Source organism: Giraffa tippelskirchi, chromosome 5 (genome assembly GCF_054371585.1).
Source record: "Giraffa tippelskirchi isolate mGirTip1 chromosome 5, T2T-mGirTip1v1.2.pri, whole genome shotgun sequence".
In the NCBI taxonomy this organism is placed as follows: domain Eukaryota; kingdom Metazoa; phylum Chordata; class Mammalia; order Artiodactyla; family Giraffidae; genus Giraffa; species Giraffa tippelskirchi.
The window spans coordinates 21,590,487-21,616,974 of record NC_137279.1 but is presented as its reverse complement, the minus strand read 5'-3'; the positions used below and the strand labels follow the sequence as shown (position 1 = coordinate 21,616,974).

Here is a 26,488-nt window from a genome sequence, read left to right as displayed (position 1 = left end):
GTATTGGAGCTTCAGCATCAGTCCTTCAATGAATATTCAGGTTTGATTTCCTTTACGATTAACTGCTTTGATCTCCTTACTGTCTAAGGGACTTTCAAGAATCTTCTCCAGTACCACAGTTTGAAAACATCAGTTGGTCCAGCTCTCACATCCATACATGACTATTGGAAAAACCATAGCTTTGACTACAGGGACCTTTATTGGCAAAGTGATGTCTCTGCTTTTTAACATGCTGTCTAGGTTTGTCATGGTTTTTCTTCCAAGGCGCAAACATCTTTTAATTTTATGGACACAGTCACCATCCACAGTGATTTTGCAGCCCAAAAAGTCAAAGTCTGTCACTGTTTCCATTTTTTCCCCATCTATTTGCCATGAAGTGTGGGGGCCAGATGCCATGATCTTAGTTTTTTGAATGTTGAGTTTTAAGCCAGCTTTCTCACTCTCCTCTTTCTTGCATCAAGAGGCTCTTTAGTTCCTCTTTACTTTCTGCCATTAAGGTGGTGTCATCTGCATATCTGAGGTTACTGATATTTCTCCCAGCAATCTTAATTCCAGCCTGAGCATCATTCATTCTGGTATTTTGCATGATGTACTCTGCATATAAGTTAAATAAGCAGAGTGACAATATACAGCCTTGACATATTTCTTTCCAAATTTTGAACCAGTTTGTTGTTCCATGTCGAGTTCTAACTGTTGCTTCTTGACCTGCATACAGGTTTCTCAGGAGGCAGATAAGGTGGTCTGGTATTCCTATCTCTTTAAGAATTTTCCACAGTTTGTTGTGATCTACACAGTCAAAGGCTCTAGCGTAGTCAATGAAGCAGAAGTAGATGTTTTTCTGGAATTCCTTTGCTTTTTGTATGATCCGCCAGATGTTCGCAATTTGATCTCTGGTTCCTCTGCCTTTTCCAAATCCAGATGGTACTTCTGGAAATTCTCAGTTCACGTACTGTTGAAGCCTCGCCTGAAGGATTTTGAGCATTACCTTGCTAGCGTGTGAAATGAGTGCAGTTGTGCAGTAGATTGAACATTCTTTGGCATTGCCTTTCTTTGGGATTGGAATGAACACTGACCTTTTCCAGTCCTGTGGCCACTGCTGAGTTTTCCAACTTTGCTGGCATATTGAGTGCACCACTTTCATAGCATCATCTTTTAGGATTTGAAATAGCTCAGCTATTTCATATATACGTGTTTGTATATATATATGTGTGTGTGTGTATATATATATAATTTTTCAGATTCTTTTCTCTCATAAGTTGTTACAAAATATTGAGTACAGTTCCCTGTGCTATATAGTAGGTCCTTGTTGCTCATCTGTTTTATATATAGTAGTGTCTATATGTTAATCCCAAACTAATTTATCCCTCCCCACTGCCCTTTCCCTTTTGGTAACTATAAGTTTGTTTTCTATGTCTGTGGATCTATTTCTGTTTGGCAAATAAGTTAATTTGTGTCTTTATTTTTTTAATCCACTTACAAGTGATATATTTGTCTTTCCCTGACTTACTTCACTTTGTATGATAATATCTATATCCATCCATATTGCTGCTAATGGCATGATTTCATTCTTTTTTATGATGGAGTAATATTCCACTATGCACATATACCACATCTTCTTTATCCATTTACCTGTCAGTGGACATTTAGGTTGCTTCCATGCCTTGGTTCTTGTAAATAGTGCTTACAGTCACTGGGGTGACTGTATCTTTTCAAATTATGGTTTTCTCTGGATATATGCCCAGGAATGGGATTGATGGATGATATGGTACCTCTATTTTTTGTTTTGTAAGGAACCTCCATACTGTTCTCCATAGTAAGCCTCTTTATTTTCTGTAAGAGATAACTAAACTCATAGAAAGGCAGTGATTTGCCCAAGTTAATACAGCTTTGTAACAGTGATGGGACTTCACTATTCTACCCACAATTCACCATCAGAAAAATGGGATTTCTCTTTGCTTTACATCAAGCCTCTAGAGGCAGCACACAGTCTATGAGTCTATCACTGGAACACAGTGAACATATACATTTTTGAGAGAGGAAGACAAAGGTGGATGGTGTCGAGTTTACATAGAAAACAAGGAAGCAACACACCGTAACAGAGTTAGACCAATTTTGATGTCAAAATTCTGGTTTCTTCACTTAAAAGCTGCATGAACTTAAGCAGCTTTCTTCATCTCACTATACCTTATCTTCTTATTTGTAAAATGATCATGATGGTGTTGCCCATAGGACTAAGAATTACATGAAATGTACATGGACACTTAGCTCAAGGCCTAGAATGAAGGTGTATCACTAGGATGAAGGGTTTCTAGGATGGTCCCTGCCCAGGGAGGTTTGATGTTTCCAGGCCCATGGGGTCAGACCAGGGTGTGCAACTGACATCTCCGTGTGGCCCTTTTCCAGTTCCAGAAGCCCTGGAGGAGCGGCACAGAGCAGGAGAGTGTGGCGAGAGAATGAAGACACCAACCGCGCGGGAGAAGCATGAGGCAGCAGTGCAGCGCTCGGTTTAGAGGGCTTCGGCCGGTGGCGGCGGCCCCGTGGGCGACTCTACTGGCACTAGGCCTCCCCGGTTGGGTGCTAGCTGTCTCGGCCACGGCGGCCGCTGTGGTCTCCGAGCATCATGCCTCCACGGCCGGCCAGCCACCCCTGGACTGGCTTCTCACCGATCGGGGCCCGTTCTACCGCGCGCAGGAGTACACGGACTTCGTGGAGCGCTACCGCCAGGGTTTCACCACTAGGTACAGGATCTACAGGTGAGTGGGGCTCCCCTCCGAAGCCAGCCTGGGTCTGCACAGGTGCCAACCGCCAAGCCAGCTGGCAGACCGCAGATTGCACTAGGAGAGAGCTGGAGGAGTAGCAGGCAGGGGGAACAAGCTTGCCATGTTTTTTTTTTTTAAAGCAAGAAGAAAACACATACAAGCTGGAAAACCTGCTGATGCCTCCTGGGGAACTTAGCAAAAGGGTTTCTATTTATAGGTTGTGCTGCTTATAAATTGAGGACAAATCAGGCGGCATGGAGTCAGCATGTGGCCCGCGCTGCTGCAGGAGGTCAGAGTCAAATGCTGGGGACGGGTTTTAACTAATGGGTGAGATACGTTTATGAGTTGTAATTACCTCCACTTGCAAATGAAGGCAGGGCAGCTCCCGTTCCTGCCTTAGAAGTGGGGGGAGCCCCACAGCGGCAGGGAGGGGCCTGCCCTCACCCTTGTCAATACCACAGCCTCAGCTGGCCTTGTGCAAGGAAAAGGGCTGTGTCTTCCTGCCCCCTCTCTGCATGTCCCTCAGGAGCATCAGAGCTGAAAGTCAAACATGTGACCTACCTGGTCCGTCTGACTAGGCACAAATTCCAGGCTGCTGGAGCAGCACTTCAAAAGCACAAGGTTCCTTGAAACCCTCACCTTGGGTGACTCAGTGAACCTCAGCACTCTCTGGAGTGTATCCCTGAATTCAACCTTGCCCTTCATCCCTGGGCTCAGTCTCCCCCCTTAGTGTCAACCCCTTTTCCTCCTCACATTGACTGTGGTCGTCAGATGGCTCTAGGAGCTTTGCTAGAACTTTTTTTTTTTTTAATTAAAGACATTTACTTTTCAATTACAGATTAGTTCCTAATGAAAGGAGTGGAGATGGAATATGAAAAAACACAAAGAGAAACAATCAGAAAATCACCTATTCTTTTTGCCAGGTAGAGGTTGCTATCTGTAACCTGAGTGTATGCATTCTTAGTCTTATGAACATGCTAAAGGTTTCACCCTCTCTGGATCTAGCAGTTTACATGCCTTATGTATGTGAACTCACTTAATCTTTCTAACAATCCTCTGTGGGAAGAACAATAATTCTCCCCCTTATACAGATGAGAAAATTGAGGTCCAGGGAAGTTAAGGAACTTGTCAAGGGGCACACAGCTGGTAAATGGTGAAGCCAGGATTAGCTCCCAAGCAGTCAGACTCCAAAGTTTGGGTTCTTAAATTATATTTAAAGAAATTATATTTTTCTGTTTCTAAGTTTTGTTTTTTTTTAATTTATTGTTGTTTTACTTACACAGTAACCTGTTTGGGTTAGTAGAGAGTCTTAGAAATAAGGGTTTAACATACTCAGCACTGAGAGATTCATTTATAGGGGCCATTCTCCTAGTACATGATATCCCACATGGCAGATTCAGACAAACAGACAAGATGAATTGTTTGAGGGGCTGGTGCTTCATGGGTGCAGAAATATGTAGAAACAAAAGCCATTTCTCTCCCAATCTGGTCTAAGAAGGGATTGCAGTTGATACTCTCTGCTTCAGCAGCTCTGGTCCTTGCCATCCTCCAAACACTGTGGTGGAAATTCTCACAGGGCTGCTGAGGCAGAGACCAGCTCGGGCAGAGTGACTGAGCGAAGCCTGCTCCAGTGAGAGAGGTTAACTTGACTCTTGGTAAATATATAAATTGGAACTGTATTCCCCACAAAATTTCCATAAGATAAATTCAGGGTGATGCTTCTTATCAAAGAGTTTCCTTTTCCATCCCTCCAAAAAAAAGAAAAAGGAAACTAGAAAATCCACCCTAGAATGCATTTAGTGGTGAATTCCTCTGGTCCAGGAAAACAAGATTTAATTTATCTCAGACTTTTCAGTTTACCCCCAAATCTTTCAAAACACTGATATCATCAAATATATATATATTTTTTCAAGTAAATGGGAACTGAAATGTCAGACTGGGAATCCCAACACCACCATTCATGTCAAAGGACTCTGGGAACTAGAGGCGTTAAAGCACCAGTTTCCTTCTCCCCTCCACAGATGTTTCTTGTCATCGGGCCCCCGCCTCAAGCCTGGAAACCACTGAATGCCTGGGTGGCAGCTCAGAGCTGGCCGCCCGGGAGTGTCTGAAATCACTTCTGCACCATCAACAGTTCTATCAGTTGGTAATGGTTTTTTGATCATTTAATGTGACAAGCTCTTACACTGTGCCACTCTGTTTCTCTGGGGTCAGTTATTGCACGTGAACCTGTACTTGGGGAAACAGTAACCAGTCATTCTGACGGGAGTGCAGTGTTCTGATTTGCAACTCATTGGTGGGGTGATGAGAGAATGGTCCCACACAGCTGCTCCAGGAGCATTCTGGGAGTCCTGCTTTTTAGTTATTAAGCAACATGGTGGATCCAGGGACACAAGTGTTGTAGGGGTCTGTATTATCCCCATGAGAACTCACTCTTATCCCTTCCCCTTTTGTCTGTAGTGGTGATTCCCTCAAGCAATTCAAGATCTTGCTTACTGTGACTAGAACAGATCATGGAAAACTGGTAGAATATATATTGAGGGTCATCCCCAATGACTAGAAGGGCATTTTGTCTAGAAGGCCAGATATCTCACCACAGAGCATTTCTGATATTCTCTGTAAACTCTTTCCAGTGGGGTTAGAGTATTTGGTGTAGAATTTCACGAAGCTGTCTCCCACAGCAGAAGAGAGGCCTTTCTTCTTTTCTAGCTGTGTGTGAGTATATCATAACAATTACACAACCAGGTTCTAACATTAAACTCCAAATACTACCTCTTCTTTTCATTTTTCCATTCTTATTTGGAAATCAGAATGTTCTCTCACTTGGAGGAGATGACTGGTTTTTCTAAAATAGCTCTGGCCTCTCTAACCGTGGGTCCCCAGAGATTATTGCTCTCTCCATTTTGAGTTGTATTCACGTAGGCACAGGTGCTTCAAAGTGAAGGTTCTGGAGCCAAATGACCTGAACTCTAATCCTGGAGCTGCAGCTTACTAGCTTTATAATGTTGAGATAATTATGTAATTTCTTTGTTCCCCACTTTCTTTATTTGTAAAATTGGGACAATTATAGTGCCCACCTCTAATGGACTGATGCGAAAATTAAGAGCTGATTGATGTAATACACTTAGAATAGTGCTTAATAAACATTACCTATTATTAGAGTATCCTCAATAAATATTAACCAATGGAAAAGTTATAATGAGATGAGAGCCATGGGTACTCTCTTTGTGATAACATCTGCTGAGGACTTAGCATTTGACAACTTACATTAGAAGGAGAAAAAAGTGTTCTCTTGTGTTTTTTTTTTTTTGTAATAAATAGAGAAGTGTTTCATGTTTCTCTATTTTTTTTAATTAATTAATTTATTTGTGGCCCTACCCCACAGCATGCAGAACTTCTCCAACCAGGGATCAAACCTATGCCCCCTGCATTCCAAGCACAGAGTCCCAACCAGTGGAATCACCAGGGAAGTCCCTCTTGCTTTCTTTTTTGAAGTGTGTTAACCTTAATTCCTTCTCTCTCTCTCAACTGGAGAATGAATTAATCTTCTCTGAGGCGCACTCTTACTGGTCTTGTGGACTACCAGAAGGAGCTAGATTATTTACAGCCTGTTTTAGAGTCACAGCAGAGAATGACCTTTCTTCTAAAGTCAGCGATAGCCAACCAAGCAGCCCTTCCCTGAGGTGTCCTACAGAAGGGAGTCAGTGGTCCCTGCCAGCTCCCTGGTCCCAGGGCTAACATGAACAGTCTCAGGATGGCACCATTTTGAGGAAAGAGACAATATACATCCTTGTAAAAACTTTCTAAATAGCAGGATGGGGCTTGGCCATCTTACTCAATTTTTGGTCAGCTTTTAAATTCCATTAGCCGACCTCTCAGCAACTCCTCAAAACCTGTCAGACCAAGGTCTGAGCAATCAGCCCACTTCTCAGACACTGTCTCTTAACAGGCTAGTGGTAAGAGCTGTAAGAGCAGAGATCCTGTCTCTAATTCCATTTGTGACCCTTGAATGCCCACATTTGCTCCACTCTTTAGCCCTCAGTACAATAAACATTTAAGTGATCTGCCTCTCACACCAGCCCTGTGAGGCAGGTGGGGACTCTTAGGTTCAAAGCAGTGAGTTGGACTTGTTCAAGGTCAGAGAGGTAGCCAGTCACAGCCAGAAATAACACTCATGGCTCCTGACTTGAAATCTCCGGCTCATAACTCTAGACCATGACACTTCCCTTTGACTGGTAAATGCGTCTTCTTCATAACGCGCAACCTAATCAGGCACCTAAATTGAGCTGATGCAAATGTAAATATGGTTTCTCGAAACACTCTAGCGGTAATGTTCCATTCTCTCTTTGCTACAAATCAAAGTAATGAGCAGTCTGGGTTTTTTTTTTTTTTTAATTTCTTTTTGTATTAAGGCTTTAATAGAGAGATAATCATGGAATTGGAAAAAATCCAAGCCGCTATGATGAAACACTTAAAACTCGGAAAGAATAAATTAAAATGAAGAGAGAAAGTTAGAAATAGTATAGAACAAGGAGTATGATATGGTGCTTGGAAGAAAAAAGCAAGGCCAGGTATAATTCCAAATTATTGACCTTAGTCATCAATGCCTCCATTTCTATCTGTCTCTCTTTTAGAAAAGAAGGGTCTGGTGATGTGTTAGAAGTCTTTTAAGAGGACAACAAATCAAAAATTAATAGATATCTTCATTTAAAAAAAATGAAAGTAAAAAAGACCTTTATATTTTTATCATATTCTGGACAGAGTTTGCAAATTTTGAGAACCAAAGTAGAACAAAGCTTAAAACCAAGAGGTCAGAGTGGTACCCAAAGGTAGGTAGTGTGGAAACAGAAATGTGTTTTAGCAGGTGCATCTGGAAACATCCAATAGGACAAACTTGGATAGAATCAGATGGTATGCTGAATGAGGTCTGTTCAAAGAACCTTTCCACAGGCACCAGAGCAGTTACCTTAAGGAAAAATAATCTGTTTATAGTTCACCAGGATGAAAAACAAGGCTTAGCAATAGCTTACCTGAGAAGGAAGTGAGACACAGGCAAAACCAAATATTTTGTCCATACTGCTCCACGTGTGGCCTGTGGACCAGCAGCATTGGCATTACCTGAGAGCTTGTGAAAACTGCAGAACCTCAAGCCTTATCCCAACCTACAAAATCAGAATATGCATTTTAGCAAGAGCCCCACATGAACCGTATAGCATTAAAGCTTGATTAGATTAAGTGCTTGGGAGATGGGGAGGAGAGCGGAGTGGCCAGGGTGGACAAGGACAGAAGGCTTCATGGTAAGGCAGAATCCTCCATGATGCACTTGAGGTAATGAGAATATTTACAGGAGTAGTAGTCATGGGAAGTTGAATTTAGGAATTATTAGTGCCAAGGCACATAAACTCATAAGAATAGATCCAAGCAGCTGGAGGAAAAGATTTTTAAAAGCAGAAAAGGCTGGAGGGCCTAGAACCAGCCTGTGGGTGCCCTGTGGGAGATGAAGAGGTGAGGAAGTGGAGAGCAGCTGTGGAAGCCATCACAGAGGGAGCTCCAGAGCTGATTTATCATCCGGACCACGTCTCACGGACTAACAAACACTGATTTGAATAAACAGCGAACCCTGGGAGAGGCACCATCTCCAATTAAGAGATCACAATCCACATAAACAAACGGCAGCCTCAGTCTGCTTGGGCAAATCCCAGTGATTTCCTAGGTGTTCATTATGGCTGCAGAGGTAGAGAAAGATTGTGTTATCACGCAGCTGCAGGGCACCACAAGGGAAGCCCTGGTTCTCAGGCGGATGGGACAGGCAGGGAAGGAGGTGAGCTCTGCCAGAAACACTGCCATCACCTGAGCAAACTGGTTGATCTCTGCCCTTCTCGCTGGGTTTCTATTTTGGCGAGGGAGTTTCTTGAGATGGAAGAAGAGGAAGAAATAGTACAAAAACTAGAGGAAGACAAAGCAAAACCAGAGGCATTGCAGAGCGATGAGCCTAGAGACTCATCACAGGTACTCTTTCTTGGTCCATAGAGGCGAGGAGATGGGAGGGGAACAGAAAGAAAGGTCTAGAATCTACTTTCCTCAAGAGTTCACTGCTGGCTAAATGTACAGCCCAATATCTGACATAGACTATCTAATCTAGGCTGTAGACCCAGCCTAAGGACTTCACCCAAGGAATTTTATTCCAGAAGTGTCAGGAGGTTGAGCCCTACAAGGGCATACAGGCCTTGGAATCAGGCCTTGCAGACCCTCTTCCTTGGACATCATCTCCTCTCCATCTTAACACGGCAACATCTGGGACCAGTGAAGCGACCTATGTGAATGAGGAAGTGTGCTGCTCACTTGGAGAAAGGCGAAAGGACACAAACAGACAAAGGCGATTCAAGAGCGTGAGAAGAGCAATATCTCTTCAATCCGTTTTAATGAAGGCCAACTTGGTGCTTATCCTTCTACAAGATTCTGATAATAAATCATGAACGGGAAAGACACGGCTCTTGATCTGGTGGAACTCACAAGACCAGTGCATTTGGAGAACGTGCTAGATGGCTCTGCACAGAAAGGTTGAGGAAAGCTGCAATGATGTAATGCCTTGGCCAGACTCTGATGGCTGAGTGGGAGCTCTCCGGGTGGAGAGCTTGGGGAATGGTGCCATAGACACAGAAGTGGTGTAACCAGAGGTGTGGGAACACCAGGTGTGCTTTAGAAGCTGAGTAGCCAGTTCCAGTTATCCAGTGTAAATGCTGACAAGCATGTGACTGTCCCTCCTCTACCTGCTCTGCCCCACTGCCTTATTTCTGCCATATCTTGTCCCTCCAAAATGCCAAAAGGGTCTCCTAGACACTGATTTCTTTCAGGGTGCAGTTTTAAAAAACCTCTTTCTTGAAGTGGCATGTCATTTTCCTGTATCAGCGATGAGTAAAATGAAGTAGAAGTAATTACATACCTGGAGAAGGTAGGACCAAAGGTAATTCCTTGCGTTTCTACCTGGGAAAAATGGACTTTGAATATGCACGTGGTGAGAAAATGGTATGCTGTGCTTTGAGATCTTATACAGCCACCTGTTCAACTGAAAATCCAGTGTCACCCATGCTTTAAAAATTGAATTTAGAGTAAGCTTCCTACACTGTGTGTTTGCTCACTTGGTCCTCTTGCAAGCATTTATGGAACATCTACTTTGTGCAAAGCATTATTCTGGGCACCATAGCAGGCTGCAAAAAAGAAAACAGGATTCTACTGATTTCCAGGAGTTCAGCTGTCCAGTTTGAGTGACAGCACACTCACGGGAAAAACACATTAGAATGTAGCATCCCCGGCTCTGGGGAGAAGAAGATATTTAGCACATTCTCAGTGAGTGATGGATAGATTTGGTCCATGAATGCTGTATCAGAATAAATTTCAGGATGTCAGTCCCACGCTCCCCAAGGACAAAATGACTCTTGCCCCAAATTTTCTCATGTCTTCTGGGGGTCTATATCCAGGTCATTCACATGGGATTGAAATAGGATTGCACAGGTGGTTTGTGAATAGAAAATGTAAAAAAAAAAAAAAAAAAGAAAGAAACATGCAAAAAAGGCAGGGAAAAAGCCAGGAAGGCCAGGGGGAGAAAGCCAGTTCAGTTTTGTTTTCAGATGAGATTTAGTAGAGAGATCTTGAGTCAGTCAGGCAGAGAAAAAGAGGATTAATTTTTGCTTTGAGAAATAATTAATTTTATTCATGAATGAATTGCTACTTAGAGGCGCGTAGATGTAGAAAGGAATGAGGTAGGCTTCATCTAGAAACCGTCGCGACGCAGATGCAGACAGACAGGGACACTGGCTAGCCACGTGGTCTTTTCATTTTTTTTTTTTTTCCTCAAGAGAAGAGCTTTTTCTGGGTCAGGGATTCTCCATTTTTTTTTTTTTTTCCCACTATTCAGCTTCTGCCACATTTATCCCACCTCAGGGCTTCCCACATCTCCTACAAGAAAATTATGTCAGTCCACGTTGTTTAGAACAGTGAGTGGCATGTGGTGGGGCATTTATTCACTCAGCGCATGTTTATTATCTCTGTGTGCTGGCCGCTCCCCCAGGGCGGGGGGCACAGCTGTGAATGAGATACGGCCCAGGCCTCAGGGGGCTCTGCCCTCCAGGAAGACAGACTCACGGGAGCAAGTGGTTGGAAGTGGGCGGAGGTCTGTGCGGCCGACCAAAGCACTGGGTGTGAGTTTGGTCCCCAATGCCAGTTATCCATTTTCTCCTCTGGGATTTGAAACAGGTGAGCGTGCTCACAAGGTGCTCAAAGGCAGTGGGACAGATTTATCACCAGAAAGCAGGGCTGGAGATGAAGGTCTGGACCCGAGTCTGAGACAGTTGTGTGAATTCCTCTTCTCACAATCTGTCCTGACTCAAAGACAACCTTCTGGTCTTTCAGACTGATTTGCCCAATCCTATGTGAAGCAACTGGAGAAGGCATCACTGGATACTGCAGATGGGCTGGGCAGGTGACCTCAGATGGAGCTCTACCAGCTGAGCACGAGAAAACCCTGGAAGGGATTGTTGACTGGAGGGTATGGGTATACAAGCGACAGAAGCTTTCTGTGGACAGGGATCTCAAAGCATTGACTGTTGTTGCTGCTGTTTAGTCACCAAGTCGTGCCCAACTCTGCCACCCCATGGACTGCAGCATGCCAGGCTTCCCTGTCCCTCACCATCTCCTGGAGTTTTCCCGAGTCCATGTCCATTGAATTAGTGATGCTATCCAACCATCTCATCATCTATCTATCTCTTCTCCTGCCTTCAATATTTCCTAGCATCAGGGTCTTTTCCAATGAGTCAGCTGCTAGCATCAGATGGCCAAAGTATTGGAGCTTCAGCTTCAGTGTCAGTCTTCCAAAGGGTATTCAGGGTTGATTTCCTTTAAGATTGACTGGTTTGATCTCCTTGCTGTCCAAGGGACTCTCAAGGGTCTTCTCCAGCACCACAGTAAAGCATCAATTCTTCGGCACTCTGCCTTCTTTATTGTCCAGTTCTCACATCTGTACATGACTACTGGAAAAACCATAGCTTTGACTATACAGACCTGTGTCAGCAAAGTGATGTCTTTGCTGTTTAACACACTGTCTAGGTTTGTCATAGATTTCCTGCCAAGCAGCAGTCATCTTCTAATTTCATGACTGCAGTCACCATCCGCAGTGATTTAAGAATCCAAGAAGAGGAAATCTGTTACTGTTTCCACATTTTCCCCTTCTATTTGCCATGAAGTGATGGGGCCAGATTCCGTGATCTTGGGTTTTTTTAATATTGAGTTTTAAGCCGGCCTTTCACTCTCCTCCTCCACGCTCATCAAGAGGCTCTTTAGTTCCTCTTTGCTTTCTGCCATTAGACTGGTATCATCTGCAGAACTAGACATCAAATTGCCAACATTCACTCGATCATAGAGAAAGCAAGGGAATTCCAGAAAAAACATCTACCTCTGTTTCAAAGGTCCATATAGTCAAAGCTATATATAGCCACCAAGCTATATATAGCCGCATAGCCAACAAAGGTCTGTCTAGTCAAAGCTATGGTTTTTCCAGTAGTCATGTATGGATGTCAGAGTTGGACCATAAAGAAAGCTGAGCACCGAAGAATTGATGCTTCTGAACTGTGGTGCTGGAGAAGACTCTTGAGAATCCCTTGGACTGCAAGGAGATCAAACCAGTCAATCCTAAAGGAAATCAATCCTGAATATTCATTGGAAGGACTGATGCTAAAGCTGAAGCTCCAATACTTTGGACACTTGATGAGAAGAGCCAACTCATTGGAAAAGACCATGATGTTGGGAAAGATTGAGGGCAGGAGGAGAAGGGGATGACAGAGGATGAGGTGGTTGGATGGCATCCCCAACTCAATGAACTGGAGTTTGAGCAAGCTTCAGAAGACAGTGATGGGCAGGGAAGCCTGGTGTGCTGCAGTCCATGGGGTCGCAGAGTCAGACATGGCTCAGCAACTGAACTGTTTCATTGACTATGCTAAAACCTTTTACTGTGTGGATCATAACAAACTGTTGAAAACTCTTAAGGAGATTGGAATACCAGACCTCCTAAGAAAGGTGTAGACTGCACAGTATTAAAGTGCGGGCCACAGGGCAGCAGGCTGTCACGAACCTCCCCAGTTCCTTCATTGGGATGAAAGGAGTAAGCGGGCAAAGAAGGAAAATTGTTTTGAAAGGGCAAATGCATAAATTATAAGAAAGTATTCTCTGTATATAGTGACATAGTAATAACAATAATAAATATTGACTATATATATTGAATATTCACAATGTTCCTAATATCTTACTAAGTGCATAATAATATGTAATTGTGCATGTGTGTGCTCAGTCATGTCCAACTGTTTGTGACCCTGTGGGGGACTGTAGGTCACCAGGGTCCTCTGTCCATGGAATTTTCCAGGCAAGAATGCTGGAGTGTGTTGCCATTTCCTACTCCAGGGGATCTTTCCGACCCCGGGATCGAACCTGGTTCAACTGCACATCCTGTATTGACAGGCAGGTTCTTTACCACTGTGCCACCTGGGAAGCCCTAAGGCATGTGCCCAATGTGGGGCTCAGACCCAGAACCCTGAGATTAAGAGTCTCATATATGTTAAAATTATCATTATGAGAAATGTACCAGGGAGATACTCTTGGTGTACATGTTTTACAGATAAAGACACTGGGTTTTAGAGGGTGTTATGCAACTGGTAGGAGGAAGAGCCAATGCTTAATACAGTAGAGGATCTGACCATTATATGATTATTATTGAATCAAATACAGTCTGAACCTGGGATTCTTAACGCTCCAAGAGAAATGGTGCCTGCTCTTATAACTACCTGTGCTCTCTGCCCCTCCTACTCCTCCTTCTGGCGTTTTGGCAGATCTTTGGGATGGAGAAGATGGGTCTCAGGGGGCTAGAAGGTGTCTCATCCCACTCAAAGACCCTGTATTTCTGTGTTTCCACCTGAGCTCTCCATCTGTACTTGGGCTCTGGGGAACCCTTAGTGGGAGGAAGCTACAGATGAACCTTCCTGGAGCAGCTCACCCACAGAGAATTTTGTATGTGTTGGCTTTGCACTGTGGTGTATTTCTCTAAGCGTGCAGTGTAAATCGAATTTCTGCAAATCAAATCCTCTACTGGAGGAACACTTAATGCCATTTCCAAAATGCAGTATCTTTTTTTTTTTTTTTTTGCCGGGCAATAGCTTATAAAAATCCAATGCTAAGCCAATCTCTAGCCCTTGACTTTAGGATCCAGTAGGTACTAATACATAAGCACACACTATCCACTTGGAAATGTCTTATATTTCAAGGAATATTTTCATCCAGCCAGAAGAAACCATGGGTGATGGGTAATAACCTCTGCTTATTGGGCCACTTTGTAAATGTGGAATTTCATGTAACGACAAGATTGGTATATGCTCTGGGTCATTCCCACTTACCCTTTGTGTCCACAGTGCATCATGGAATCAGATGAAGCCGTGAAAGAGACCTAGAGGCTGGGACTCCCAAGTCAGCCTTAGAATTTGTAGGAACAGGGTGAGCAGATTAGCCGCCTGGACTGTGGCTTAGAGAGGATGCCAGAATCTGGCAGAGCTCCCTCTTGGTCTTGTATGTTGCCCTCTGCACTTGTTTAATGCTTGCTAGTTCTGCCACCATGACAGGCTCTCCCCTGAGCCCAGAAATGTGCCTCTTTCTCCCTCCCCCTTGCAAAAAACAAACAAGCTGTGGACATCAGAATGAACACACAGTCTCACTGGCCAGGCAGGAGGCCCTAGAGGGATTAAAATGAGGTAGCCAGAACTAGCTTTGCACCAAGCCCTTCATTACCAGCCTTGGTGCCTGGGAGAATTCCCATCTTCCGTGCGTGTTGGCAGTGCCTGCGTCTCACTGGGGACATGCTAGTGACGGAGGAGGAAGAGGAAGGAAGACTCTTTGGGGAGTGAGTTCTCCTGGACCCACAAGACATGTAAATACCTAATGATCCCTCAACGGGTGTCACATAGTTGGTTTATTAGTAACGGAGGTAAACTTCAGTGTGATGAGCCAGGCTTTGCTTAGCTGTGTTCTGTTTATGTTCTAAAGGGTGAGTCTGATAAAGACCACATACAGAGGAGAGGAGGCTGTCAAGTCCTTCAAGGTCAGCCTCAGTTATCTGAAAATTGATGCTCTAATGGGACTCCATAGAGGAAATGTGGCTCTAGAGGCTGATAATGCATTCTTCTGCCTTCTGTTTCCACCAAGTAGGGCGATGTCCATTTTGGTGCCTGCAGGCCTGGAGACTAAATCAAAGAACCACAGATTTAGTGGTTGATCTAAAGTAAGAGCCCAGAGCTGCAGAAACAGTGTCTGAAGATGTAGGGCAGCCTGGCAACATGGGATGGCAGAATGGAGCCAAGGTGCCCAGAAATGTGAATTAGAAGGAAAGTTTATTTTTATTTTTTATTAAAGTTTAGTTGATTTACAATATTGTGTTATTTTCAAGTGTACAGCACAGTGATTCAGTTACACACACACACACACCACATTGTTGTTGTTCAGTGCCTAAGTTGTGTCCAACTCTTTGTGACTCCATGGACTGCAGCATGCCAGATTCCCCTATCCTTCACTATATCTGAGTTTGCTCAAATTCATGTCCATCAAGTCAGTGATGCTATCTAACCATCTCATTCTCTGCTACCCCCTTCTCCTTTTGCCTTCAATCTTTCCCAGCATCAGGGATTTTTCCAATGAGTTGACTTTTCGCATCAGGTGGGCAAAGTATTGGAGCTTCAACATCAGCCCTTCCAATGAGTATTCAGGGTTGATTTCCTTTAGGATTGAGTGGTTTGATCTCCTCGCAGTCCAAGAGACTCTCAAGAGTCTTCTCCAGCACCACAGTTAGAAAGCATCAATTCTTTGGCCCTCAGCCTTCTTTATGGTCCAACTCTGACATCTGTACATGACTACTGGAGTAACCATAGCTTTGACTTTACAGACCTTTGTTGACAAAGTGATGTCTCTGCTTACTAATATGCTGTCTAGGTTTGTCATAGATTTTCTTCTAAGGAGCAAGTGTCTTTTAATTTCATGGCTGCAGTCACTGTCCACAGTGATTTTGGAGCCCCCCAAAATAAAGTCTGTCACTGTTTCCATTGTTTCCGCATCTGTTTACCATGAAGTGACAGAATCAGATGCATGATCTTAGTTTTTGAATCTTTAGTTTTAAGCCAGCTTTTAAACTCTCCTCTTTCACCTTCTCCAAGAGATTCTTTAGTTCCTCTTCACTTTCTGCCATTAAGGTGGTATCATCTGCATATCTGAGATTATTGATATTTCTCCTGGCAATCTTGATTCCAGCTTGACCCAGCCCAGCATTTTGCATGATGTACTCTGCATATAAGTTAAATAAGCAGGGTGACAGTATACAGCCTTGATGTACTCCTTATCCTATTTTCCCAGTTTGTTGCTCCATGTCCAGTTCTAACCTTTGCTTCTTGACCTGCATATAGGTTTCTCAGGAGGAAGTAAGGTGGTCTTGTATCCACATCTCTTTAAGAATTTTCCACAGTGTGTTGTGATCCACACAGTCAAAGGCTCTAGTGTAGTCAATGAAGCCATAGTAGATGTTTTTATGAAATTCCTTTGCTTTTCCTAGGATCCAACAGATTTGGGCAATTTGATCTCTGGTTCCTCTCCATTTTCTAAGTCCAGCTGTACATCTAGAAGTTCTCTGTTCACATACCATTGAAGCCGAGTTTGAAGGATTTTGTGCATACAATTTAAATAAGCAGAGTGACATATACAGCCTTGTGTACTCCTTTGGTAACCATATGTTTGTTTCCTATGTCTATGAGTCTGTTTCTGTTTTGTAAATAAGTTCATTTGTATCACTTTTTTAGATTCTACATATAAGTGTTATCATATGGTTTTGTCTTTCTCTTCTGACTTTACTAAGCATGATAGTTTCTAGGTTTATTCACATTGCTGCAAATGGCATTATTTTGTTCATTTTTATGGGCCAAGTAATACTCCACTATGCATATGTACCACATCTTCTATATCCATCCCTCTGTTGATGGATATTTAGGTTGTTTCCATGCCTTGGCTATTGTAACTAGTGCTGCTGTGAATGTTGGGGTACCTGTATCTTTTTTTTTTTTAATCTTTCAAAGTGTTCATTTATTATTAAAAACATTTTGCACTCGATTTAACATTATTACTAATTTAAGATGAATAATTATGATGCTATTTCTTTTTGAATTAGAGCTTTTGTATTTTTCTGGATATATGTCCAGGGGTGGGATTGTTGAATCATATGGTAATTCTATTTTTTTTTTTTTGAGGAACCTCCATACTGTCATACATAGTGAGTGTACCAATTTACATCCCCACCAACAGTAGAAGAGAGTTGCATAAGCAAACTTTAAAACCATTTATTTCCTACCCAAGGCAGACAACCACTCCATAAATCCCCAAGAAAATCATCAACCAGCCTTGGCTCAGGCAGGTCCAGTCCTGAGTGTTTTTTGAAGCCAATTTCCATCCAGTAGCCCCAAACACTCTACAGATCTTTATGAAACTGAATTTCGGTTTTTTTTCATAATTCTACTCACTGGTTCTGAGTCTGCTCTCTCCTGTTTATCTAGAATAAGTGAAAATGCCTCTTCTTCACAAAGAGGTCTCCAGATACTTGAAAACAGTGATTATTCTCTGTGCTTCTTTGACTTACTAGCATACTGTGACTTCCCTCCAGAAGCTCTTTTCTCTCTCTTTCCCTTTCTTTCATATTATGTCTCTCAAACTTGCTTGTTGTCCTTGTTTCTTTTTTCCCAACTCTCTCTTTTCCATCTTGAACCTTCATGATCTCATTCAGGACTAAGACTCATATCCCATCACTCTATCATCACCTAGGGCCTCTGAGTCCTTTTCTGGGTTCTGGTAAACAAGGAAAGAGATAATAAACAAGAAATTGATGTCAACATAAGGTTTTTATTCTGGCTTCTGGAGAGCTTGCTTGCTTAGTCACCTTTCAAAGTGCTCAAGACTTTTGTCACAGATCAGTATCTGGAGTTTCTCAGACCAAGCACTTTTCCTCTCCACAGATTTTCTTTAACTTCTTGTATTCTGTGCAGTTCTTGAAAATTAGTGATGTAGGTCATGGCACACCTCAGAAAATGTGGTAACTCTATTCAGGACCTGAAGCATCAATTCTACAAGAAAAGTGGGAAATATGTTGTGAGTTTTTGTTGCTGTTTAGTTGCTAAGTCATGTCCAATTCTTTGTGACCCCATGGACTACAGCATGCCTGGTTTCCCTGTTCTTCACTATCTCCTGAAGTTTGCTCAAACTCATGTCCATTGAGTCAATGAGACCATCCAACCATCTCATCCTTTGTCACCCCCTTCTCCTCCCACCCTCAATCTTTTCTAGCATCAGGGTCTTTTCCAATGAGTCAGCTCTTCGCATCAGGTGGCCAAAGTATTGGAGCTTCAGCATCAGTCTTACCAATGAATATTAAGGGTTAATTTTCTTTAGGATTGACTGGTTGGATCTCCTTTCAGTCTAAGGGACCCTCAAGAGTCTTCTCCAGCACCACAGTTAGAAAGCATGCATCAATTCTTAGGCACTCAGACTTCTTTATGGTCCAGCTCTCACATCCATACATCACTACTGGAAAAATCATAGCTCTGACTAGATGGACCTTTGTTGACCAAGTGATGTCTCTACTTTTTAATATGCTGTCTAGGTTTGTCATAACTTTTCTTCAAAGAGGCAAATGTCTTTTAACTTCATGGGTGTAGTCACCATCCACAGTGATTTTGGAGCCCCCCCAAATAAAGTCTGTCACTGTTTCCATTTTTTATTCATCTATTTGCCATGAAGTAATGGGACTGGATGTCATGATTGTAGTTTTTTGAATCTTGAGTTTTAAGCCAACTTTTCAATTCTCCTCTTTCACCTTCATCAAGAGCCTCTTTATTTCCTCTTTGCTTGCTGCCATTAGAGTGATATCATCTGTATATCTGAGGTTATTGATATTTCTCCCAGCAGTCTTGATTCCAGCTTGTGATTCATCCAGCCTGGCGTTTCTCTTTCTGGGTTTATGGTGAGAGAATGAATGTAGGTTTTTCATTCAAGTGAAATGTAGGGGGAAAAAGTCCTAACTTTTTTTTTCAGCTTTTCAAAGAATTGCACCTCCCACTTGATTTGATTTTGTACACCTAAACTTAGTTTGTGTTAAAGTCATAGCCAGAATGGCCCTCATCCTGATCTCCACTACACTTGTTGCATTTCCCGTATTATTTGCTGTCTTCCTGACATGACCAGTCACCTATAACTTCCACCTCTACTCCATCTTCCGTTTGACTTGTGTGGCTTTCATCTCAGCACTGCCTTTGGAAGCCAGGCTCTTTTCTCTTGTCCCAGCTTCATTTACCACTTGGCCTTTTCTCTCTTCTCTAATCCAACCTGCCTAAAATCCTCTGTTGGGCCCTCTGTGCTCAAAGGATAAAACCCAAGTGTGCTTTCTAAACATGAAAGTCTCTTCTAAATCCATCCATTCACTACTTCAACAGATATTCCATTAATTCTGACCTTGTGCCACAGATCATGCCCCACCTGCTTATTCTCTGTATTTCTTCCTGCTTATCCTCTATTTCAGTCTCAGTGAGCATCTCCAGATTTGCCCAGGTGCAGAAGACTTCCTAAGATCCCATGTGCCTTTCCATGTCCCATTCCCTCTTCCAGCAAAGCTCTTGCCATTTTCTCTACCAGCTAAGCTCTAACTCACCTTTCAAGCCCATCTAAATATCACCTCCCTATAGCATCTTCTCTGGCTCCCACAGACAAGTTAGTTATTCCTACATCTGATTCCCCATCACCTGTTCGTACTTCTGCTTTAGAACTTATTTTGTACATTTAGTTCATTATTTATTTGACTATCTCTGTTTGCTTTTCACTTGGCTGTGAGCTCCTGAAGACAAAAAACATGTATTTCACCTTTGTAGCTTTAGATCCCAGTACCATGTCTAACACATGTAAGGATATAATAGAGAACGAAGTCACTCACTAAGAGTAGCGTATTCTGGGACTGAATTAGATGAAGCGGAAAGCAAGCAGGTGAGGTTCCAGGCTCTATACTTATACTATGTGGGTTTAAACTGACCTTCTACTGCTTCTAGCTGCGTGAACTTGTACAACTTGTTTTGTGTCTGAGCTTCATATTTCTTATCAATCAAATGGGTAGAATAATAGGACTTTCTTTAGAGGCTTATTTGGTGATAACTAAAAAATAAATTTGGTTTATTTCAAGATAAGTGCATATTCTTCTTGTGAGGGATCTCTTGAGAGTAAATATGGAAAGTAATAGAGTGGAAAATCTTAGGAAGAAAGAGAAAATGAAGAAAGACTCATTGAAAAAGATGTAACAAAGAAGGGGAAGCCCTTCAAACTCTTTCTACTGCAGTCTTCATGCATTAATCAAATTTATCACTTCAAATCTACATATTGTTCTCCCTAACTGTATCCTGAGTTAATTTATCCAATGATTTTATAGTTATAGATAGCCCCAAGTAAATCCTTAACAGTGACAGGTGGTTTGCCTGTGGAACACAACTCATGCACCACGATCCCACAGCATTGAAGTCAAGGCCTCAAGACCAACATCGTTTCCATCTGGACTCACAAAGCAAGGACAAAAGACCCCCATATGGTAATGTTACTGAACTGGGGCGATATGAGAGCATGGATGTTTGACCACATAGGCAATAAAATTAGATAATTGAAAGGGACCCTTATCCAGATGGTGCTAGTGGTAAAGAACCTGCCTGCCAATGCAGGAGACATAAGAGACACGAGTTCAGTCTCTGGGTCAGGAAGATCCCCTAGAGGAAGGCATGGCAACCCACTTCAGTATTCTTGCCTGGAGAATCCCATGTACAGAGAAACCCCATGGGTGGGCTATAGTCTGTAAGACCACAGCGAGTCAGACACAACTGAAGCAACTTAACACACACAACACACACACTTATCCAGATAAGTAATAATATCAAGTGAAGATTACTTTCCAGGCTTCAATATGAGATTGCAGCCACGAATGTGGTTGTAAAAATATCCCCCAAACTCAGTAGCTTAAAACAATAATCATTTTTCTCATGCAGCATCTGTAGGTTGGTTCAGTTTGCTATGCCACAGGTTGTATGTGTGCACAGGTTGTGCATCTGCACAATCAAGGTGGAATTAGAGTTGGCTAACTGCTGGCACAAATGGTCCCCAAATCTCAGTGACTTAAATCATGTTTATTTATTTATTTTTGCTCATGTCCATTGCAATTTGTGGTTGGGTTAGAAGGAGACTGCCCCATGAGATCATTCAGAACCAAGACTCTTTCTACCTATCCAGGCACTGTCATTACTTCGGGCCTCAGCGTTCCCCTGTGGATCCTACTAAACAAGGAAAGAGAGAGAACCCCTGTGGATCCTACTAAACAAGGAAAGAGAAAGAACATGAATGATTTCATGGGAAGTCTTGGGGGCTAGATCTTGGTTCATATTCCACTGGCCAAAACTCAGCCATGTGCTTAAATGCAGAGGAAGCTGGGAAAACTATCTGTGAGTTCAGGAGGAAAATGAAATTACTTAGAGAACAACTTTCCAGTCTGTTCCACAAAGGAGAGAAATGTAAGAAAAGGGGGAAATGGAGAGCCCTAAATTTAATTTCAAAATGTCAACTGCACAAATAGAGTATAGGAATCCTGGATTAGCTGTGGAAAAAATGTCTGAGGTTGGAAAAAAATGTGGAGGTGTCTGGTTCACCATGAGATTACTGTTAGCCCAAAATATTTGTCTCAAAAAAGATATGCAATATTCAGGTGCATCAGTGAAGGAAATGTGTATAGGAGAAAGATCACAGATGATCTTCACTTTAAAAAAATTATATTTATCTATTTTTGCAGGCACTGGGTCTTTGTTACTATGTGTGAGCTTTCTCTGGTTGCAGCGAGCAGGGGTTACTCTTTAGTTGTGGTGTGTGGGCTTCTCATTGTGGTGGCTTCTTGAGCTCAGTAGTTGAGACACATAGGTTTAGTTGCTACATGGCATGTGGAATCTTCCCGGACAAGGGATCGAACCTGTGTCCTCTGCACTTACAGACAGATTCTTAGTCACTGGACCATTAGGGAAGACCTATCCTCACTTTTGGTTGGTTATTATCTTTGATGAAGATACTTAAATTATCTGAGTCTCAGCTAGCTCAACTATAAAATAAGACAAGTTTGTGTTGTGTATCAGTGTATCAGATAATTATGGTCATGGATATGGATATAAAATTATCCCCCACACTCAGTAGCTCAAAACAATAATCATTTTGCTCACTCAGCGCCTGTAGGTTGGCTGAGTTAGCTATACAACAGGTTGTGTGTCTGCACAGGGGCCTTTAGGTCTTTCCTCCAGTGATGCTTTGGAGAAAGAAATGGCAACCTACTCCAGTATTCTTGCCTGGAGAATCCCAGGGACAGAGGAGCCTGGTGGGCTGCTGTCTATTGGGTCGCACAGGGTCGGACACGACTGAAGTGACTTAGCAGCATCAGCCAGTGATGCTTATTATACCTTTAGCTCAGGCTAAAAGGCAGTATCTTATAGCTACATTTTTTGTTGTTCAGTTGCTAAGTTGTGTCTGACTTTACGGCGCCATGGACTGCAGCACGCCTGGCTTCCCTGTCCTTCACTATATCCCAAAGTTTGCTCAAACTCATGTCCTTTGAGTCGGTGATGCCATCCAACCATCTCATCCTGTCATCCCCCTCTCCTCCTGCCTTCAACCTTTCCTAGCATCAGCTTCTTTTATAGTGAGTCAGCTCTTTGCATCCAGTGGCCCAAGTATTGGAGCTTCAGCATCAGTCTTTCCAATGAATATGCAGGGTTAGTTTCCTTTAGGATTGACTCCTTGATCAAGGAGTTTGATCTCCTTGCTGTCCAAGGGGCTCTCAAGAGTCTTCTCCAGCACCACAGTTTGAAAGCATCAGTTCTTAGGCACTCAGCCTTCCTTATGGTCCAACTCTCACATCCATACATGACTACTGGAAAAACCATAGCTTTGACTAGACGGCCTAGGGATCTGGAAACTGTATTGAAGGAACTAAAAACAGTTAATCCAAAGAAGAGTGCTCTGTATAAAAAGCAAATGCACCCAAATACCAGAAGGGCTTTCTCATTGCAACAGGAATAAACTTGTCAAATAACAGAAGGAACTGCCAGTCAGGGGGATTTCTCCTGGGGTTAAATAGATGATGGGAAGCCCGTGGATGTTTGCTGGGGAGAAGCCTGGCATGGGCTGTCAGCTTGCTGAGCAAAGACAAGAACAACAGGAGGTGAAGAGTAGTGAACAAAGCTATTTTCTCCTCAGTTAAAAAGATGAGCTGTGGGGAGCAGGTTTGGAGGTCAGGACAGAGCTGGGGTTTCTGTGCCTTGGGAAATACAGGTCTTAGCTCCCTTTTCAGTTCCTTCTGGTCTCATAGATTCACTGGTCCTTCATTTCAACATGTCTGCTGTATATCCTGTTGACTCTGCAAGCGTAACCACTCTCAGCACCCTCTCCACACCTCTGAGCCCGGGCCGTGCAGTGCGAGGTTCACCAGGGATCCCGTCCTCCTCCTTTAAGCTTGAGTCTCCCCTCCCCATTTCTCCCAATCAGCCTTAATTAAACTGTTTGAAAGCTACAGCTTGATTTTAATTAGAGGAAAATTGGGAAGATTAGAATGAAATTGGCCAATCATTGTTTACGGGCCGTTGTTTGAGAACACAGCAGGCTGCTAAATTACCTCCATGCCAGGCTTCTTGAATTCTTCCAGTGGGTGGACCCGGGGCACTGGAGCATGTGGGGCGGGCTGGCCTTCTTTCTGCTTCTGTGCCTCCTAGAGTTGCAGGGGTCGAGATATTATTTAACCAAATGCTCCTGAACTGGAGTTTTTCTGCCTGGGGATTTCTACCAGCCGCAGTGGTAAACACGACAAAAGAATTTCCTGGGAAGTGTCAACATGACAAAGGTGTACAGTGGCCTTTGAACTTGAACACAGATCATAGACAAAGGTAGAAAATCACTTGTGCCGTGATGTGGGTTCTCACCAAACTCTACCACTGATCAACGGAGACTTGGTCCTTTTTCTCAACTTCTGTCTCTTCATTTGTTAACCTCTAAAAAGTTTATAAAAAGTCAAGTAGTGATAAATCCATTTCCTCTTTTTTGAAGTCCTTGCATTTCTAAAATTGTTGAGCTTGTGTAAAAATTGTGTACAATTTTCTTTTTTTTACAAAACTAAGGGAAACCTCTATGCCAATACAAGAGATTATGGTTTTATTATAATTTATTTTTATAGCTCAGATTAATCATGTCTTATTTATTATGGTAGTAAAGACTCTAATAGCCAAGTACATTATAGAGATCTGTTGTTGAGATGGAAATCTCTTGATGATGTGATGTATTTAGAAATACTGCTTTCTGTACAGGAGCCAAAGCATGATATATCCCTCAGTCTCTAAAATATCCAGCTTAAGAGTATGAAACCACCTTAGTCACTGAGGTAAGTAATGGGCATCCTTCAATGTATATGTTGGCTTTGCCTGTTCTCTTCCCTGTGAATTTTCTAAGGCAAAGAATGAATCCTATGAAAAAGAAAACATGGTGATGCCTTAGCTTGATGGATTGAGTTCTGTGAAGAGATCAGTAGCCTGAAATACAAAGTATATTGGTAGAAAGATGAAGAAAGAGAAGGCTTCTTTCCTAGAATCCTTAGGAAAATCAGCAGTCCAACACTCAGTGTTTATTGAGACTCATGTCATATTGGCCAGTATCAAGCTAGTTGGAAAAAGGCAACTCTCCAGGAGATAAGTGGGCTCTGAGAACAAAGATATTTGCACTCTTAAGCTAGAACTGGGTGGTATGTAAGAAATTTTCCCGTAGTCATTGGTTGACAGTTTCCATAGACAATGTCAAGTCACAGGAAAAATGACAGGAAATCTATTTTTGTACTTGGCTTGAGGCCAATCCATCTTTTTCTCTCCAAAGTTCTTAACTATTTTATTTAATGACCTGTCCTGTGTCTTCCTTCATTTTTCAAGGAAAATCAGTTATGTATTTTTTCTTACAAGTATAGTTCATATCAAAACAGCCTTTTCAAGGATGATAGTTCAGTCCCTGTTAGCACTACAGCCTTTTTGAATCCTAAAGGTTGGAGGTGGTTACCTCCAAAAGAAAAGTTGTTGGAAATGGATAAGGAGGGATAAGGACTAGAAAAGGGAGACATTTCTGACCACACCAGCCCACTGTTTCTGCCATTGTGTTCAAAGTGGAGCTGGAGTTGGGCATCCTGGAATTATGGGCGACGTTAAGGCCTCTCCCAGCCTCTCGGGTAGTACCAGAACCTCTTCCTAGAACTGCTGCCTGAGTGAGCAGGTGATGATCATTTGGTTCTGCTGGAAACAGCATTGAATCCCTCCCTGGTAAAACCAGGCTGGATTCTAATTTAGGGGGGACAAATGGGCTCTGGGCACTCAGGGGCATACTGACACTGGGACAGGATAGAACAAGCCGGCAGGGGTGCCACAGCGGAGGGGGCTGGGCTGAGCCACTCTCTCAGGATACAGGAAATGTAATTTTCCAAATGGCAGCCATGTTTGTGGTCTTGGAAATGAGCCTAAATGTGCTTCCCACGCAGAGATGAAAAGACATGTCTGTGGAAAATTGGTAATAATAATTGGCTCTTAACATGAGGTCTCAGTACCACCACCCATATTGTAGGTTGCAATGTTCATTACTACTAAGTTTCAGCCTCATTGAGGTATAGTTTTGTTTTGGTTTTTAAACTATGGATTAAAAAAATTATTGGAGTATAGCTGGCTTACAGGGTTGTTAGTTTCTGCTGTATAGCAAAGTAAATCAGTTATGAAAGTGACAGTGAAAGTTGCTCAGTCGTGTCCAACTCTTTGTGACCCCATGGATTATACAGTCCATAGAATTCTCCAGGCCAGAATACTGGAGTGAGTAGCTTTTCTCTTCTTCAGGGAATCTTCCCAACCCAGGAATCGAACCCTGCCAGAATTGCAGGTGAATTCTTTACCAGCTGAGCCACAAGGGAAGCTCACATATGCATATATTCATTCTTTTTTGGATTCTTTTCCAATATAGGTCATTACAGAGTATTGAGTAGAGTTGCCTGTGCTATACAGTAGGTCCTTATTAGTTACCTTTTTTATATATAGTAGTGTGTATATGTCAATCCCAATCTTCTGATTTATTCCTAGCCCCACTATCCCCCAGTATAGTGGGGGTAGAAATAGTTAAGGCTATGGTCTTCCCAGTGGTCACATACGGTGGTGAGAGAGCCGATCCGTAAAGAAGGCAGGACACCAAAGAACTGATGCCTTCAAACTGTGGTGCTGGAGAAGACTTCTGAGAGTCCCTTGGTTGGCAAGGAGATCAAACCAGTCAATCTTAAGGGGAATTAACCCTGAATATTCATTGGAAGGACTGATGCTGAAGCTGAAGCTACAGTATTTTGATCACCTGATACCAACAGCCAGTCAGAAAAATTGGAAAAATCCCTGATGCTGGGAAAGATTGAGGGCAGAAGGAGAAGAGGGCATCAGAGGATTAGATGGAGGGATGGCATCACCAGTGCAATGGACATGAACTTGGGCAAATTTAGGGAGATGGCGAGGGACAGGGAGGCCTGGCATGCTGCAGTCTATGGGACCACAAAG

General features: G+C 42.8%; 1 protein-coding gene and 1 long non-coding RNA gene across 6 annotated transcripts in view; one reads left to right on the top strand and one right to left on the bottom strand.

Moving 5' to 3' along the window:
• The window catches only part of BRINP2 (BMP/retinoic acid inducible neural specific 2), a 226,972-nt gene that overhangs the window by 164,960 nt on the left and 35,524 nt on the right, over positions 1-26,488 (top strand). For all 4 annotated transcript variants that reach the window (XM_081493883.1, XM_081493884.1, XM_081493886.1 and 1 more), the window contains one exon: positions 2,404-2,753. In XM_081493883.1, coding sequence (XP_081350009.1) covers positions 2,482-2,753 — 272 coding nt within the window. In that variant the 5' untranslated portion in view covers positions 2,404-2,481. The remainder of the gene's footprint in view (positions 1-2,403; positions 2,754-26,488) is intronic.
• LOC145507395 (uncharacterized) overlaps positions 17,704-26,488 on the bottom strand; it is a 721,493-nt gene continuing 712,708 nt past the window's right edge. For both annotated transcript variants that reach the window (XR_014054819.1, XR_014054823.1), the window contains one exon: positions 17,704-17,944. This is a non-coding gene — a long non-coding RNA (uncharacterized LOC145507395). The remainder of the gene's footprint in view (positions 17,945-26,488) is intronic.